General features: G+C 39.4%; 1 protein-coding gene across 3 annotated transcripts in view; it reads right to left on the bottom strand.

The window, feature by feature from the left end:
* RXRA (retinoid X receptor alpha) overlaps positions 1-18,500 on the bottom strand; it is a 1,663,729-nt gene that overhangs the window by 44,890 nt on the left and 1,600,339 nt on the right. For all 3 annotated transcript variants that reach the window (XM_044058644.1, XM_044058646.1, XM_044058645.1), the window contains exon 9: positions 4,495-4,627. In XM_044058644.1, the coding sequence (XP_043914579.1) occupies positions 4,495-4,627 (133 nt within the window). The remainder of the gene's footprint in view (positions 1-4,494; positions 4,628-18,500) is intronic.

Here is an 18,500-nt window from a genome sequence, read left to right as displayed (position 1 = left end):
GTCCACACCAAGCGAAGGTACCATTGAAACTCTCTCATGTGTAACCTTGCTAGGGGCAACATGGGGATAGTAGCTGCCATGTACCCCATAAGTCTTAGGAAATCCCTCACAGTCAGGGCTGTTGAATGAAGGGCAGCTTGAAAGTGGTGGGAGAGGGACAACATTTTTTCCTCCAGGATGGAGGCCATGCTGATGTCTGTCCTGGTTCTGCATCCCAGGAAGACAATGTCCTGTGTAGGATGGAGTTGGGACTTGGGTAATTTATCAGAAATCCTAGAGATTGCAGCAGGCACAGGAGGTCCTTGGTGTGAATCAGGAGGGTCTGTCTGTCCATTGTTTGAATGAGTAGGTTACCTAGGTATGGGAATATTTGTATTTCCCTTGTCCTGCAGTAGGCAATGACTGGGGCTAGGCACATTTTGAAAAATCTTGGGGAGGTAGAGAGCCAAAAAGGCAATGCACAGAACTGAAAGTGAGAGGAGCCTGCTATGAATCTAAAGTATTTCCTGGAGGTAGGCTTCATAGGGATGTGGAGATGGGCCTCCTTTATGTCCAGGGTTACCATGAAGGCCTGAGGAAGAATGAGGGGAAACAGAGTGGGTAAGGTGAACAACCTAAAGGAAGGAACCTTTAAGAAAAGGTTGAGATGGGAGAGATCTAGGATGGGCCTCCATGGTCTTTCCTTTCTGGCCACCAGAAAGATCCTTGAGTAGAATCTTTTCCTTGAGCAAGGGGGGAACCTAATTTTATGGTGCCTTGCAGAAACAGGCTGTTTAAGACCTGTAGTAGGAGGGACCATTGGGATGTGGGAGGGGTTGGGATAGGTAGTCTTGGAGGAGGAGAGATCCAAGTCATAAAGCATCCATCCTTCAGAATGGACAAGAGCCATTTGTCCGTTATTAGGGACCAGGCAGGGAGACAGAAAGAGAGACAGGTGGACAAGGAGATATTGGTGGGAGGAAGGGTGGCAGGCAGTCAGACACTGCCTGCCCTATCTGGAAAGGAAGGCTTCTGGCCAGAGGCCTGATAAGTCCTTGGCTGGGCAGACTGTTTCCTGGGTGGCCTTCTGGACCTGGGGGGGGGGGGGGCTGAAGGCCTTGATGCCTTTCTTATAAACTGTGCCTTAGCAGGAAAGTTTCTCTGGAACTTTGGGATTGGAGAGACAAGGAGGTACTTGATGTCTTGAAGCTTTTTCCCTTTTTTCTGGAGAGACCTGAAAAGATCAGAAATGTTCGCACCAAAGAAGGCTCTGAAGTCATCCGGGAGTGGCTGGAGACGTAGCCAGGAATACCTTCAGAGTACGGATGCTGATGCAGCTGACATGAATGAGGCCTCAGCTGCATCGTATGCACATGTACAGGAGTGCTTATTCACCTGTGAGACATAGACAAGTAAGGAAGACAGAGATGCTTAGCAGCACAGTCTGGCATGTCATTAAGCTCTTTGGAGGCTTTGTCCAGAAGGGCCAGAGAGTACTTGGCTATATGAAACTGGTAATTTGTAGCCCTAAAGGCTAGGGTATAAATCTTTTCCAACCACCTTTCCATGACCTTGCTGTCCTTATCTACAGGTAGGACAGTGGTAGAAGGGAGTAGTTTAGATGTCCTGTCCGTAGAGATGGAAATAGTGGCAAGGTCTGCTGGGGAGCACGAACAGGAATTTATCTGAATCAGGGACCATGCATAATCTATCCGCCCTTCGAGGAGCAGGAGGTTGGGAATCAGGATTAATGGATGCTACTGTGAATGCATTCAGGAAGGCAGGTTGTACAGGTGGGATAGGTGATGGATTAGGTGATTCCATTTGAATCAGGTCATAAAATCTTTTCTGTGCTTCAGACATGTCTGAGCATTCCCACTTAACGTGTTCTCTCATCAATTTAACAGTGTCCCCAAAGGTAAGGTCTTCCACAGGGGAATCAGGCACAGTAGAGGCCTCTTCAGGCGATCCATACCCCAGTGTGGATGAGATCTAAGAAGAGTAGGAGAGGGAGAGGAATCAGACAGTTCTTCCTCTGTAGGCTGGCTAACACTCTTTCAAGTATTGAAGGCCTAGGACTGAGAAGGGGGGGGGCACAGGGGTGAACTCAGAGGAAAGTCTAAGGGCCAGGAAAGCACTGTAGAGACTCTGGCTGAAGGTCTGCCAGTCAGATAAGGCCTCTGGAGCTGGAGATATATGGCTGGGCTTTTGCTTTTTCTTGGAAGGCCTAGCCAGCATCTGGCTATTGGTAGGCTTGGGAGAAATCAAAGAAGCAGTGGAGGCTGGATCCAAAGTGCCCAACGAAGGTACTGGTTCCCCCCGCCATCTAACAGGTGCTGGTACATCCTTCCCGGACGTGTCATCTGCTCTAGATTGTGCGGCTTCCTGACAGGTACCCGCTTTATCTACGGTGGCAGGAGCAGAGTCCTCATCCAAGCTGATGGAAGCTACAAGTTGAGGAATGGTAGAAGGAGGTGCAGCGGAAGACATAGGCCACATCGACTTGGCCCTCTTCCTTGGCAGTTTGGATGGGGCGTCGGAGGTGACTTCCATAAATGAGAGCTGTCTGTCTTAGGCATTGGTTCTCAAGGTATAAGTCGAGAGCCTGTAAGCAACGGCGAAGGGTCTTGGGGACGAACGATTTACAGATGGAGCAGTTTTTGTAATTGTGCTCCCTACTCAAACAAGAGAGATTGGCCGCGGGTGTCTGTGTGGGATTTGATGACCACAGTTGCACTTACTCTTACCAGACTTGAAGAGACTATAAAATACAAGGACTGAAAAAAAAGCCCCAACATGGTACTTATCTTTTTAATGCGAAACAAATCCAATGTCTACGAGTAGCAGGAACACCTGGTGTACGGCTGGTGGCTGAAAAGTTTTGAGGACTGGTGCATGCAGACGTTACCTTTATGGCCCACGTACCTGCCTCTACGTCAGATGTCCGATACACCAAGAGAGATTGAAAAAGATTTGGAAACCTGGCCGGACAAGCTGACCGGAAGAAGGGTAAACCCACTAGTAGAATACTGCAACATTGGAATAGAAGGACATCATCACTTTTGGCAAATAACAAGACTGAAGCAATACTAACTTTGTGAACTTTAATCATATCCTCACCTGGGAATGGGATCTATTTCCATCATGGTTTAAGAAACCAAAAACATTTGGAGAAATTAAAAAAAAAACACCAGAAAGTAAAATGTGTAATCAAAGTAACAAAAAAGATCATGTTAAGGTAGAACCTACTCATGTTAAAAGAGGGCAAGCCCCGTTTCACCATTCCCAGTCCTCCTCCTCAATTATTCCAGTTCTAAGGTCTGAGAAGCATAAACACTTGATCTTGCTGGAAAATGAATATAATGGGGTTACATGAAGGGTACTTGCTGGATGTTCACAGACACTCTTCAAATGGACAAGTCTGGAAAGTTGTACTTAAAATGAGGATATATCACACAGCATACAAACACAAAAACAGGTACACGTGTTTAGAAAATGAGGGCCAGAAGCAAATAGCTAATGAAGCAAAAATGAAAGACAATTCTACATCCATAAAGTATGAGCAGATGAGGTTTATTTGTAGAGATGTACACAATAAGACATCGAGGTAGAAGACTGTAAAATATTAAATGAAAAAGAAGCCAAAGTGGCTCTGAGGGTAAGAGCTGGCAGGCAATCTGTAAGAGACTTAGTAAGAGTATGCTGTTCGCATGGAATCACTGGTGTTTCTAGAAAGTGATGACTGTATTTTATCATGTGTGTAACAGCCATTTCATCACTGTATCTTGCTAGTGTGACTTTTAATATTACATACAGGATATTCCCATCTCTGTGATGCCTAAATCAAGTTCAAGAGGAGAATTCCTCTCCCAACTGAAAAAATAATATTTTTATAATTTATTAATCTCAGTTTCCTGCTCCCAGGTTATGCACTATGCATAATTTAATGGGGGATAATTATCTATAATCAGAGGTACAATTAGGCCGTGGTAAACAGGGCAGTGTGAATTGTTTGGGGATGTGATCTGCAGATCCTGATTTGTCTTAAGTGCAATCTGGCAATTAGAAATAAATGCCAGATTTACATTTGCGGTCAGAACTAAGTGGTGTAGCACACAGCTGCATGCTAACAAGCAGTGTATCACAGTTTACAGAACTTTTTTTTTTTTTTTTGCTCCTCAAGTTTGGGAAGAGTTTTTTTTTTTTTTTTTTTTTTTTTAAGTTAAGGGAGTGGCACACATTTGGTGATTGGGCACCAGAGGCAAAAAAACAGCTAGCTAGCCGCACTTCTTCTATAATTCACAAGTGCAAAAGCATCTTAATTTTGTTTTGCTACTGTTAATTTTATGGCTGTAATTTTTTTTCAAAATCATGACACACATACAAAAATGCACACATAACTGTCACGTCTCCTTAATTAAATACAACTTACACAACATGAAAGCTGACAAGTACATACATATTTGTCCACAAATTCCATAATCAGATGAACCCACAACCAGCAAAAGATCCCACCTGTCAAAGATGGCCCCAACACCTGCACTGTGGGCACTGTTTCGATGAACATGTAGTCCAGTGGCCAAAAGAATACCGTCTTTCACTGCTATCGAACGATGTGAAAAGGAAGCGATAAGCAGTTCATTCCATCCTAGAGAGAGACAAAAAGTAAAAATAAAAACGCTGCAGAACACCCCTGATTTATACAAGTAATATTTTGGTTGGGATCTTTTGCAACTATAGAATAGTACAAAAATGAGGATGCAAACAATTTGTAATCCATCCTGGGGAAACATGAATTGAAACAGAAAAATAAAACACTTACAAAAAAAAGCATGACAGAGCACCTGCAATTTCTACGGTTAATATTTTGACAGGGGTCATTCACAGCTACGGAACAGTGCGATGAGGCTTCAGGCAGGCGGTTCCATCTTCGGCAACAACAAAAGGAAAACTAACAGCACTACAGAGTGAAGTAATACCAAAGTACACGTGATTTGTACAATTAAGCAATCACTGATGCGTGAGGGTTGATATAATGAGGACTTACCCACAGTTAAGAGTGGTTTGATCATGAGGGCGAGTCGATTATTGCTACTATACAATGAAATATAGGAAAGAAATTGCTTATTTTCTTAAATACTGTCTTTGAATAATGGCACTGTAGTATTCCTCTACAGTGTTTCCTCATTCTTCCACATTTGTAGATGTACTGCACATGCATATGGGACTTAGACTCCCACACTTGCAAGCAATGGAGAAAGGAATATCTCTGTTGCCCTTTTTTTTAAATGATAAAATCCAGACAGTTTGGAGATATGGCAGAGATGGGGCAGAAATACAAATACAATCGCATACATTTCTTTAGTTTTGCAGAGTGTACCTGAATTTCCTTGTATTTGCTCTGCCCTCCATATGTACCTCTCAACCTCTTAGCTCAGGAAATGTGGAAAAGCCTTAAACAATGGGTGACAAATGCTCCAAAATAGGGACCGACTGTAAATGTGCTCTTAAACTTATAAAGCTGCTAGAGCAAAAAGATTTGTTACCCTGGTTTGTCTGAAGGATATGAAATCTGAAACTGAAATGCACGTCATTACTTCGTGATTCCACTGGTCAGTAATTTTTCAGAAAACAACAAATTTTATGAGGAAAAGACAAAATTGTTAGGCAAAACTCTGGACAGTTGAGATGTATGCCTCAGTAGCATATACTAACAGAAGAAAGTCTGGCCACTCGATGGTTATTTCAACAACCAGACTCTTTTCTATCAGTATATGCTCGATTTACAATGGGCACTCTGGCTGGGCTGACCAATCAGTGTGCACGTTTTTGAATATTAATGAGATAACATTGTATAATTAAGCAATAACTGAATAGTATGTGTGGGTATATTGAGGATTTACCCCTGGTTGGTGTGGTTTGATCATGAGGGCAAAGCCATAGTGATTAAACAAAGCCAACTTTGAGTAAATCCGTATATACTCAACCAAGAGTCAGTTATTGCTGTTATAAAAATTACATTTAAGAAAGAAATTACTTGTGTCTTTCGGCTTATGGGGTCAGGGGTTAGGGGTCACCACAGCGGAACTCCGGTCCGCTAATGTTTGGTAGTGGATTTTTACGTGCCGAGTTACCAGCCCTGACGCATAACCTTCAACGAAGGCATGCTCATTCACGCATGCCTCCACAAAGAAGACGCTCTAGCTGAGAATCGAACGGGACGTCTTGCTGTGAGGCGACAATGCTACCGCAGCACCACTACCGCGGAGTAAGAAAGAAATTACTTACTTTTCTTAAATAATGTCTTTGTATAACAGCTCTGTAGTGCTTCTCTGCGTTGTTTCCACATTCTCCTGAATTTGATGATGTACTGTGCATGCATATGGGGACTTGCTTTCCCACGCTTGCACAATACATCAGTTCTGTGGAAAACAAGCAAAAGAAAAGGAAGATGTCTGTTGCCTTTTTTTTTTTTTTTTTTTAATGATAAAATCTGGACAGTTTAGAGGTATGAGAGAGTCAGGGCAGAAACACAAGGAATTCGGGTATATTTCTTTAGTTTAGCAGAATGTTCCGGATTTTACTTCCATTTGCTCAGCCCTCCATATGTACCTCTAAAACCTTTGTAAATGCTGCTCTTATAAACTTAGTTGGAGAAAAGTGAGATTTGTGTTATTGTGCACTGTCCGAAGGATATTAAGTCTGAAACCAAAATGCGTGTTATTATTAGTGACTTCATTCCTCAGTGATTTGTCTGAAAACAACAAATTTTATGAGGAACAGACCAAAAATATGAGGCAAAGATCTAGATAGTTGAGACATATGCCTCAGTAGCATATACTAATAGAAAAAAGTCTAGCCGTTCAATGGTACTTCAGCGACCAAACTTTTTTCTATTGGTATATGCTTGATTTACAATGAGTACGCTGGCACATTTGTGAATAGTAATAAGCTATCAATGCATAATTAATATTTTGACTGGAATGTTTAAAAATTCCACAACAGTGTGAGAGTGACACTAAGTAGCTTCTTCCATCCCAGAAATATACACAAAGAAAAATGCAACCACAATATAGAACAGCTCTGATATCTGCCATTAAGATTCTGATTGTGATATCTTGTGAAAACAATTCAAAGTGTTGAAACATATCTCAAGTCAGTGAAATATAAATTACTTTAACAAGAAAAAATAGCTATTCCTACCAATTACTTTTATTTTAAAAATATTAGTTAAGTTACCTAAATGAGTCATAATGAGGTCTGAACCATCAGACACATTCCTGGCCTAGCACCTACATACTTGAGGTAAACAGAAATTAGTGTAATACTGAATTAGCACTTGGCTCCTTTTCTCAGACTACTTTGTGATGCAGTAAATCTTGAACTATGGCCTCACCTCTGAAGGAACAGACAACTTTGTCTCAGCCCAAAGCTGCAGCAAGTGGAAAGGCTTTGATATTTGTCCATAGGCGGCCTTAGGCATTGGCCAACTAGGTGGCCACCTAGAGAGCCACTCTAGTAGGGGCACTTTTCCAGTATTTATTTGGTGTAGATAGACCAGGATGGGGACACCAGGTGGTGTGGTGGGGGGCGCCATAGAGCCCTTTTGCCTAGGGCACCAGCTGACCTAAGGCAGCTCCTGTATTTGTCTTTAAGCTTTTATGCCCAGCCACAGTAAATGAGCAAGGAAAATGCTGTAGCAATCCAACTGAATAACAAAAATATGAAAATTCAATTTAAACTCCCATGCTTTATTTAATTTGACTTGCATTTACTGACTGGCACTGATCCTAGTAATAAGCACAAAGTGTGGATTATGAAAAAGTGCTGGAGTCTGTCAGATTATAATCTGCCTGGTGTCAAAGCCATGGCCTCAAACTCAATGCCAAAAAGTGCATCGTCATTCCTTTTGGTAAAAACTCAGTACCCATGAACTACCACATAGGTGGTAGTCTACTTAATAAAAGAAATGTGTAAAGCACTCAAAAGACCAATAAACTCCACCGGAGTGCAGTAGCCCAAAGGAACACTCGATGCTTCTGAAAAACTTTTAATGTCACACAAAAAAATACACGTAAACGCGTTTAAATTGACACTCTCATGCGTTTTCATCCATAGAAATGGACTTCATCAGACAACCATTGATGTTTAATTTACCCTTTATATATCAACACTCATTATGCTCTAACCAATTAAAACCTTAAAAAACTTTTAAATGTGCAAATCAGCCTTATTCATCCCTCATGAATATTCATTAGTGGCCATTTTTAATCCGTACACAAAAACCTTATAAGTATCCTAACAACATTGAAATAGATGTAATAAATCTATAAAATTTATAAAAACTGTTAATACATTTCAATAAATAAATCAATAAATAATACATTACATAATTATTCATAAAAGGTAATATAATGAATATTAAACTTGTAATACCAATATGTTTAAAACCAGGCAACAGTGCCCTCTAGTGATAAAAACTCATATAACCCTTATATTTTGTTTGCTTTCAATTTTAATAGGGAGAAAATGCTTAAAAAATCATTTAAGCCAGGCTTTGTTCCTGCTTCTAAATATATCTGCCACCACAATTCCTTACTCTCTAAAATTTCCTCCCATATACCACCCCTAACATCTTTTTGAACCTGCTGAAGGACAAAGAAGTGGAAACTACATCCCTTACAATTCCTGCTATGTCTAAAGAGAGCATTTGTCTCTCTTTCTCTCAAAATGTCATAAGAATGTTCATACATTCTTTTCCTCAACTCCCTTTCTGTTTTTCCCATGTAGTAGGAAGAACATTGGTTGCAGGTTACCAGATACACCACCCCTTTAGTGTCACAATTATAAAAGTTCTTACTTTTAATCAATAAATTTCTACTTTCTAAAAATATTTCACTTTTATTACTAATAAGGGAACATTGCCTACACCTACCACACTTAAATGTTCCAATCCTTTTATTATTTGTATGTGGGGTGTTCGTGTTCCTTTTCTCCAACATATTCTTTATACTTTTTGAATTTCTATAAATAATCTTTGGCCTAATTTTACTAATTTCCTCTATATCAGTAAGGGCTACAAATTTGTTCCACTCTTTTTGTATTGTGTCTCTCAAACTGTAATTATATCTATTAAATTCCACTATCAGGTTTCTTTGAAAGGATTCTTCCTTAACTTCAATTTTACTTTGTCCTTCTGCAAGTGTCATAAAGTCGTTCATGCCTAAAATAGGTTGAAATCTATCGCCTCTCCCCCCTTCCACTTCTGTTCTTATATTAGTCACAAATGTTCTAGGATACCCCCTATCCAAAAACATATTTTCCAGTTTGTTACATTCCATATCAAAATCTGAATTGAGGCTGGTCATTCTCGACCCCCTCACAAATTGTCCCTTTACTATGTTTCTTTTGCAGTGCAGGGGGTGAGCACTGTCAAAATGTAAATAGGAATTACAATATGTCTTTTTCCTGAACACTTTAGACTCAAATTTCTGTTCAATTCTATTTTTAAAAATTTCTATGTCCAAATATTGTAGTACATCAGAACTAATACTGTAAGTGAATTTTAAAAAATCAGTAGTGTGACTAATATAATCCAAAAACTCTAAGAACTTTTTGTATCCCCCCATCCAAAAAATGACAATATCGTCAAGGAATCTCCGATACAATAACCATTCCTTGTTATAATTAGAATTAAGCACATAACTCTCTTCCCATTTGGGCAACACTATGTTGGCGTATGTAGGCGCACACGCTGCCCCCATGGAGACTCCTTTTTGTTGGAAATATTCTCCATCAAATAACACAAAATTGTATCTTAAAACAGTGTCCATGAGGGCTACTGATAATATTTTCTCATTTCGTGTCATAGTGTTGTCCAAAAATATGCTTTCTTCAAACATTTTCATCCCTTGATTGTGTGGAATGCTCGAAAACAAATCCACAATGTCAATGGTGATGAACAACAAGTCTTCCTTGAAAGTATCAGGAGTTAATTGTTTTAACAAATCCCAAGAATCCTTTAAAATAATCTTATTTTTGACCCAAATATGTTTTGTTTTAAAGTCTATATATTTCGCTAAGGGGGTGGTCTTTGAACCCTCAGCTGTTACTATGGGTCTAAGGGGGGGGGTTTAACCAATTTTTATGAACCTTAGGGATTCCGAACATAGTTGCTATTCTAGGTTTCTGAACGTTAAGAAATTTAAATAAATTCATATCAATAATTCCTTCAAGCATATAATCTTTCAATATAATATCTATGCGTTGATATGCTATATTTACTTCGTTTCTTGAAACTGCTATATATTTGTGTTCGTCCCTAAGGATCATATTCATTTTACCTTCATAGGTAATATTATCCATTATTGCTACCCCCCCACCCTTGTCAGGTTTCATTATTCTTATCGATTTGTTTTTCATCAATTCCATTAACGTGTCATTTTCTCCTTTATTTAGGTTATTTATATACCTACACTTATTCTTAGCTTGTGTTTCTCTAATTTCTTCTTCTAGTATTTTTTCAAAATTTTTTATCTGTGGTAGAAGGGGTGGGTTATATATAGATTTCCTTCTTAGGTCTAATTTATTGGTGCTATTATGAAAACCATTACTAGAGGCTAAAATTCCTAAATTAATTTTTCTAACGAATAATTTTACATCCAATATTGTGGTGGCTATGTCTCCCTTACTCCAGGGTATAAACTTGAACCCTTTACTAAGTAAGCTAAAATGATTTTTGTCAAGTGGAAAATTACAATAATTATAAATAGAAAAATCTCTATATGTGTATTTAATGTCATCAATCTCAATGTCATCAGTATCTATATCATAGGTGGAGGGGCTACAATTTAATATCTCCCCCTCCCCCCCCTCATGTGAAAATGTGGTAGTCTACTTAACACCGAAAGTGTGATAAGAGACCTTGGGACACAGGTGGACAGTAGTCTCTCCTTTGATAATCACATCGCCACAGTACTCAGGAAATCCTTCTATGTGGCACACCTCATCACAAAAGGTTTCTCTCATCCAGGAAAAAAGAGGTCATTGCTCCCCTCTATTCGTCACTCATTAGACCCATTACAGAGTACAATGCCCCTTTTGGTATGTACCTCACAAGACATCTACAACAACTGGAAAGGCCACAGTAATACCTCACAAAGAGGATTACCGGCCTCAAAGAGATGCCCTATGCAGACCGTCTCAAAAAACTGCAGCTTTACTCCGTTGCATATCGCCTACTCAGTGGTGATCTCTGCCTAACACACAAAGCTATGTCAAACCCAGAGCTTTTAGACATGCTCCACTTAAAGAAATCCCAGTCCCTACAAGCTATACGCTCTAGGGACCTAAACCTCATCACCACAATAAACAGAACATGCTGGAGGGATAGATTCCTGTCACAGAGACTTCCCATACTCTGGAACAAACTACCTATCTATATCAAACAAAGCTCCTCATTAGCACTGCTCAAGAAAAATCTTGATGATTGGATGGCAGATAGGAAATTCACCCCGGGGATCACTTCTGTGACTCTGCTCGACAGTGGCACAGGAAAACAATTTTCTTGGGTGGCGAAAGCCAGGGTACCTTTGGCTAGGCTTATATAGGCCCTAGGGCCAATAGCCTAGTACCTACCTATGAACCTATAAATCATTGGAAATTGTACAACAGCAGCATTATAACAGAATACAAGGGTGTACAATGCTGAAAGATGATCATTCTCCATTGCCACTGATATGGTTTCCTGACACGTTTTTACATTTTTGGTGCTTTTACTGTGCAACTGCTGCCCCTCTAAGGCAGCTATAGTGTCCTCATCAACTACACAGGCAAGAATTGAACACACTTTTTCTACAATGTGCTAACTTTATTACTACTCTGAAGAGTACAAAAGGTACTTTCAAAAGTACAAGAAACAATCAGATAAAGTCCAATTCATCGACATCCAGTTTAAAGTACAACTCTAAGCAGTCACTCCAGATCAATGTATGAAACTAAAGAGATTGTTCTAAAAAACTAAGAGATCTTAAGAACAACTTGTAATTTTCTAAGCAGGTACTGCTTTGATGACCACTTAAGCTTCTGTTAGCTCAAGCCTCAGAGACATGGCCTTACTTTCTGTGTCATGTACAGTACACTGCCAATGATACTGATAACTCCTTAGCAACTAGTATGTGTTGATCTGCTCTCCACGAGGTTCATGGTCTTCCTGCCAACTAGTACAATTACCCAAGTGTGGATGAGTGTGCAGTCAACCAGGCTTCACCACTGGTGTATTAGTGTAGAATCAAACCAAGCTTCACCACTGATGCACTAGTGTACAATCAAACCAAGCTTCACCACTGATGTACTAGTGTGCAATCAACCAAGCTTCACCACTGGTGTACTAGTCTGCAACGAACCAAGTTTCACCACTGATGTACTAGTGTGCAATCAACCAAGCTTCACCACTGGTGTACTAGTGTACAATCAAACCAAGCTTCATCACTGCTGTACTAGTGTACAACCAAACCAAGCTTCACCACTGGTGCATGAGTGTACAATCAAACCAAGTTTCACCACAGATGTACTACTGTGCAGCAAACCAAGCTTCACCACTGGTGTACTAAATGCTCAACTGTCATCTGTCTATGCCATCTACCTCTGTGCATTACCAGGTCCAATGAAAACACTACTGGAAGTTCATTGTTACCACTGTCCTCACTAACTGCAGTCCATAGACAAAAAAGCCATACGTTTTCCACTGTGTCGTCTCTTAGGCATCATAACCAAACACTATACCTGTGACTTCAGAGAGTACATAGTAATCCACGAATGCATGAGAACCTACAGCACTGCTCCCTGATGAAAGTATGGTTCACAGCTACGCACACAACCCATTCCAATGACAACGGTGTGAAAACACAGGAAATTATGGTACACACTAACACACCACAGCCTTACTTTGTTTAATGTATCTACTAGGTATAATAGCAAGTACAGTTCTATAAAATGTGATGTAGTGAAATTGACACATTTAATTCAACAGAACATTGCTTTCTTCACATTTCTTGTAGTTGGAATTTTGACTCTGAAGAAGTTCTGATCATTATGCTGAGTTTGCATTAGCCATTTTGGCAGAGCCAAAATTAGGGTTGGGTGAAGTGAAAGGGGGGTGGTGGCTACCCTGAGTGCAGGCTGAATGGGGAGGCATGTGACCGATGGGCTGTTCATGGAGTACTGGCATTCATTTAAGAAGCCAAAGGTGATACTGTGACTTCTTAAATGAATGTTAATACTGCATTCATAGCACGAAGTTTACAGAAGCCCTGTTTTTTTTGGTCCTCAGCTTTGGGTTGGGGGAGGCAGTAGTATTCTTGGAAACTGCACAACATGAGATCACCTAGCCCTTGAATTTCCCTGAATGTTGTCTTGTTCAAATGAACACCGACACAAGAAACACAAGTAAAGTTAGACATCACAGTCAGCAATTGCATAAAAAAATTCATCCTTAGAAAATGTATTTTGCTCAGCGTTTGCTGCACGACTCCACCAGTTAAACCACAATTAATTGCTCTACTGTTTTCAATGCATCAGTGTTCATTTAAAGCCCTGTATGATGCAGCAATCATCAGCCACTTTTGATTACTACTGGAATTGCCATTTCTGGATCATGTGTAACTTAGTGAATACCATCTGATAAATAGCACCTAGCAGATAAATTTGCAACCCAACACCAATTTCCCAGACACAGACTACAGATCAGATTGTACCTTCTCACTCAACTCACTTTGATAACACATTAAATGCCAAAGTTATACAAAACTAAGTTTGAAATCTATGAGGGAAGAAAGTGATAAAGACCTGGAAGGTTTTGTTTAACCGCATTTTGTACGGAGAGGTACCACCTTCCCGGAAGAAAGAGAAAGCTGTGGTGGCTAGAATACCCAAGGATGGTAAATGCCCAACAGATCCAGCGTCATTTAAGCCCATTTTGATTCTAAACCATGATTACAAAGTGTTTATATCTATAACGGATAAAGGAATGGCAAAGGTAATACCAAAAGTAATGGACATGGATCAATGTGTTTTCTGTGGAGGGGATGTAAACATTTAGCAATATTAACAGAACAATAACGATCCAGAGGGAAGCAAAATGTAAAACAATACCACTGTTGTTGGTGGGTCTTTATGCAGAAAAAACATTCAAAAAAGTAAGCTGGTATTTTATGAGTAGGGCACTGGAAACATTTGCATTTCCTGACACAATAATAACGTAATTAGGAGGACATATTAGGGATCGGAGGTGAAATTTAAATGGGGGGGGGTGATTTCCTCTATGATGTATTCTATTTGAATAGATGAACCAGGCAGGGCTGCCCTCTTTCAAATTTATTTGTGTTATACATAGAACCACTGGCAAAGAAAATAAGGGACTCAAAATCAATGATATAATTGGTATGGTGCTCAAAAAAAGTTGGCTTTATTCACAGATACTATTACTTCATACCTGATAAAAACCAGAAAAGTGTGTTTCAGCGTTGTGGGATATTCTGAGACAGTTTCAAGTCTTTTTGGGATATTGGTGAAGATAAACCAAAGGTAACACATATATAAACTATGTACCCACACAAGAACTGGTTTCAGCAATACCTATATTTATGAGGACATGACAAAATGAAGTACTTAGGAATATGGGTTAAAAGGGACGCTCTTATGGCAGCTAAGGATATATGAGAAGAGACTAAATAAAAGATAATACAAAACTGAGAAACTGGAAGCTCTGTTATATGGATATGGATATAGCAAGATACAAGCAGTAATAATGTTTTTGTCCCTTTAGGTTTATACACAGGTCAGGCATATTTTTATCAACCAAAGGAGAAGCTGTGGATAGCAATCAATAAAGAGTCAAAAGATTTTATCTGGAAGGGCAACAGTCAAATGGGTAAGACTATCCCTTCCAACAGAACAAGGTTGTTTGGAATTACTTCATTTGAAGGGGATTTCCAGGCTACACATTTAAGGCACAAGATATGTAACAAGCAGAAAACTGTAAGTCATAGTGGAGAGGGATAATGATGAACTGGGGTGGGCTCAACAAACAAGGAGGGACTGGGATTTTGGATACAGATCCTTAAGGAGGACAATAACCATGTAGAATATTACATTGATAAAGTAGAAAAAAGTATTGTAAGAACTATGAAAAAACATGGAAATGGAGGGGAGATTCTGCTGATAGGATTGACAGCAGTTAAGGAGGGGTACAGAGAATAGGCAAGAGGGGCTGGAATTTACTGGAGAAAACTGGCAAAGGAACAATGGCACTGAAAGCAAATAATTAAGAGGGAAAGGTAACAGAATGGGAAGAGGCCACGAATGCATTTGGACTTGGGCTAGATTTTTGCCTTCCTTATCTAGGACTGATATCAGAGAATAGGCAAAGAGAAAGGGATATGGGGATGCTAAGTGAAAGACCAGCACTGGCAAAGTTTTTAGTATAATCTAGAACAGAAACCCTATTAAAAAATGGACAATTAGTAGGGCATATAAAATACTGCATGCTAAGTATAGGCAATCAATCAGATGAAGTCAGAAAGGATGATTAGTTTTATTTGACATTTGTTGACCAGTTTAATCTGGCTGGGCAAGAAGCCCTTTTTCAGCAGAGACCCAAGGAGAAAAGCTCCAGACATAAGCAAGTAAAAAGATTAGATGAGAAACTGGATAAGCAATTCACAAAGACAAAATGGAGGATATATGTATGCTTCTCAAATATGCACAAAATCTAGAAGATTTCTGATATTTGCTTGGAATTGTTTGCATAGCTATTTCTACACCCCAAACATACTCCAAACTCCAAAGAAGGCCTCCTCAGGTAGAATGGAAATGTTGGAGGTATGATGGGGAAGAAACTAGGAACATATTTTTGGTAGTGCACTGGGTTGGTAGACTTTAAAAATTCCCTGCATACAACTGTCAGTAATACTGGGTAAGCAAGTTGGTGTAACTAAGGAAATAATTTTTGAGCTGTGATACAGAATCAGAATTGCCTAGATACAGTATGGCCTTGCTGGGTATAATTCTGGTGGCTGCCAAAAAACAATTACTAGAAAATGGAAATCAAACTATAAATAAATTGCAGTACAAGAAGTGAATACAGTAAGACATAAAAAATGGAAGTGGGATCTTTAGAAAAGGGTAGGCACACTGCATAGAAGAAATGGGAATTGTGGGAACAATATATGCAAAATAAAGTTTTGGAAGAGGAATGAGGTTTAAGAGAAAGTAGAAGAGGAGTGAGGTGTATAGGAAGGCAGGAACTGAATGCGTTTTGTAATATTTGACTGACAATGACTGGGTAAGTCTATAAATGGTGTATAATGTTTGGAAGTTAAACTATGTCCACTTTTTTTTCATTTATATAAATGTGTGATTGCCATGAATACATATAGATGTTTCATGGTTAAAACAAAAGGTTATACAAAACTACATATTAATAGGAAATTCTCTGCTGTATTGGAAAGAACTACACCTTTTTGGAAAGTCCACAGTATTCAGCTCATAATATCACGTTGCAAAGGTACAAATATCTGAAGGCCACTAACCTTTGTATTTGTTGATCAAATCGGAGTGTGTTAGATAAAGACCACTGCTTTTTGGTTATAATGCTGAAGCCTGAGTGGATGTAGCAAGCTGTCTCTAAATCCAGAATTACCCAGAGTATATCCTGTCTTTATACTGTCAAGCAGCATACTCATTAAAACTTTAAACCTATTACAGGAGTCCTTTGTTTCAGGTCCTTTTATTTTTATTGATTTATTTTGTTTTAGGAATACTCCCATGACTGAAAGGCAAACCCTCCAACACCTCAAATCTTCCTTCTCTATCTCATACAACACAACTACTCTGGCAGAGTCCACACTAAACTTTGTGGAATACTCAGACGAACTAAAATTCAACACAGATATCAATAACTGCATCAAAAAGACCCACCAGAAACTTGAATTTCTATACAGAAATAAAAAATTCCTTGCACAAGAATCCAAAACATCCCTTGCCCAAGCCTACCTCCTTCCTACTCTGCTATATGCTGCCCCTATTTTTATCAATCTACAAAAGAAATCTTTACTAAACTTGAACTTATCATAAAAATTGCCAAGTTTGCCACAAATCTCTGCTATCGCACACACCACTGCCTCGCACTAAAAAAACTAAACTGGCTAGAGCTCCATAACCAATTCATTTTGCATCAACTTCACGACAACCTCCACCTTGTTCAACCCTTAACTTGTCCCTCATTAACAACTCTCGTCTCTCCCTATGTCCCTAACTGCAAACTCCACAGCTCTGACCAACACTTACTTCAAGTTTCCAAACCTAATAAAACCAGTCTTTATAGTCATGTAGTCTCTAAACCTAATAAAACCAGTCTTTATAGTCATGTAGTCTCTAAATCTTGGAACAATCTTCCTCTCCCAATCAGATCTCTCCAAAATTCAAACTTCAAACTTACCCTAAAGGACTACCTACACAACTCCTGGTCCTGCCCCTGTAAAGACCCTACTTGACATTTTGTTTTCCTACCCAGCCCTCTTCTCCCATCTAACCACTACCTCTTTCCCTCTATCTTTTTCGAGCCCCTTGCTAGTTAGATTTCTACCTCCTTTCTCAGCAACCTATGCTACATGTTTCTTAAGACTTTTTAGAGCATCCTACAACTGTCACCTACGTCTGTCCTGCTCTTACCCTGCCACCCCACTATTTTTCCAGGACTCCACTCTGTGCTAAAAGTAGGCCCTGTCTATCTTCTAGTCCTCCATTTTCCCCTTTCCCTCTTTCTCCTGCCATATAACTAGATTTATATGCACAAAGTGTTATTTTAAGGTTACTAAGGGCAGCGTGTACAAATGTTTTAACACAATGTATATTATTTTTCTATTGATTTTTGTATAATGATTTTTGTTAATGTCTCTGTTTATATCTGTATTCTCTTTTTTGTATACACCTGATAATCACTTTTATAACATACTGTAAACATTGTTTTCTGGAGCTTTTCTCCACGGCTCTCTGCTGAAAAAGGGCACCTGTCCAGCCAGACTAACACAGTTAACAAATGGCAAACAAACAAATAAATAAATAAAGACACATTACTATTGATGTATATTGGTTTGTAGCATCATAGGTTGGTACAAAGCAATAGACCAATTAACCCCACCTTTAACCACTACAGTCTCACTGGTACACTCAACTAGTTACCGCCTCCGTTCGTACTGTATAGAGGGCTATGACTGGGATAAATTAGCTGTTTACCCTCCATTCACTTCCGTTAGATTTGAAGACAGACATGCATTGCTTTACAGAAAATGGGAGTTTGTTCCATTGGTGAGGATTCTTTGGGAGAGTCATCTGTATCCCTAAACTTCTACTTCATAATTAAACCCTTTGTCTCATTTTCTATGTGGGGTCTTGGTGTCACTTCAACTGCTGTCACTTACCTCAAATTCAGTGCCACTCTCACACCTTCTTTTACAGTCAGG

The sequence above is a fragment of the Protopterus annectens genome, chromosome 16.part0, assembly GCF_019279795.1.
Source record: "Protopterus annectens isolate FY-2018-M chromosome 16.part0, PAN1.0, whole genome shotgun sequence".
Classification (NCBI taxonomy): Eukaryota; Metazoa; Chordata; order Ceratodontiformes; family Protopteridae; genus Protopterus; species Protopterus annectens.
Note: the sequence above shows the minus strand (reverse complement) of the source record. Positions and strands in the feature narration are given on the sequence as shown.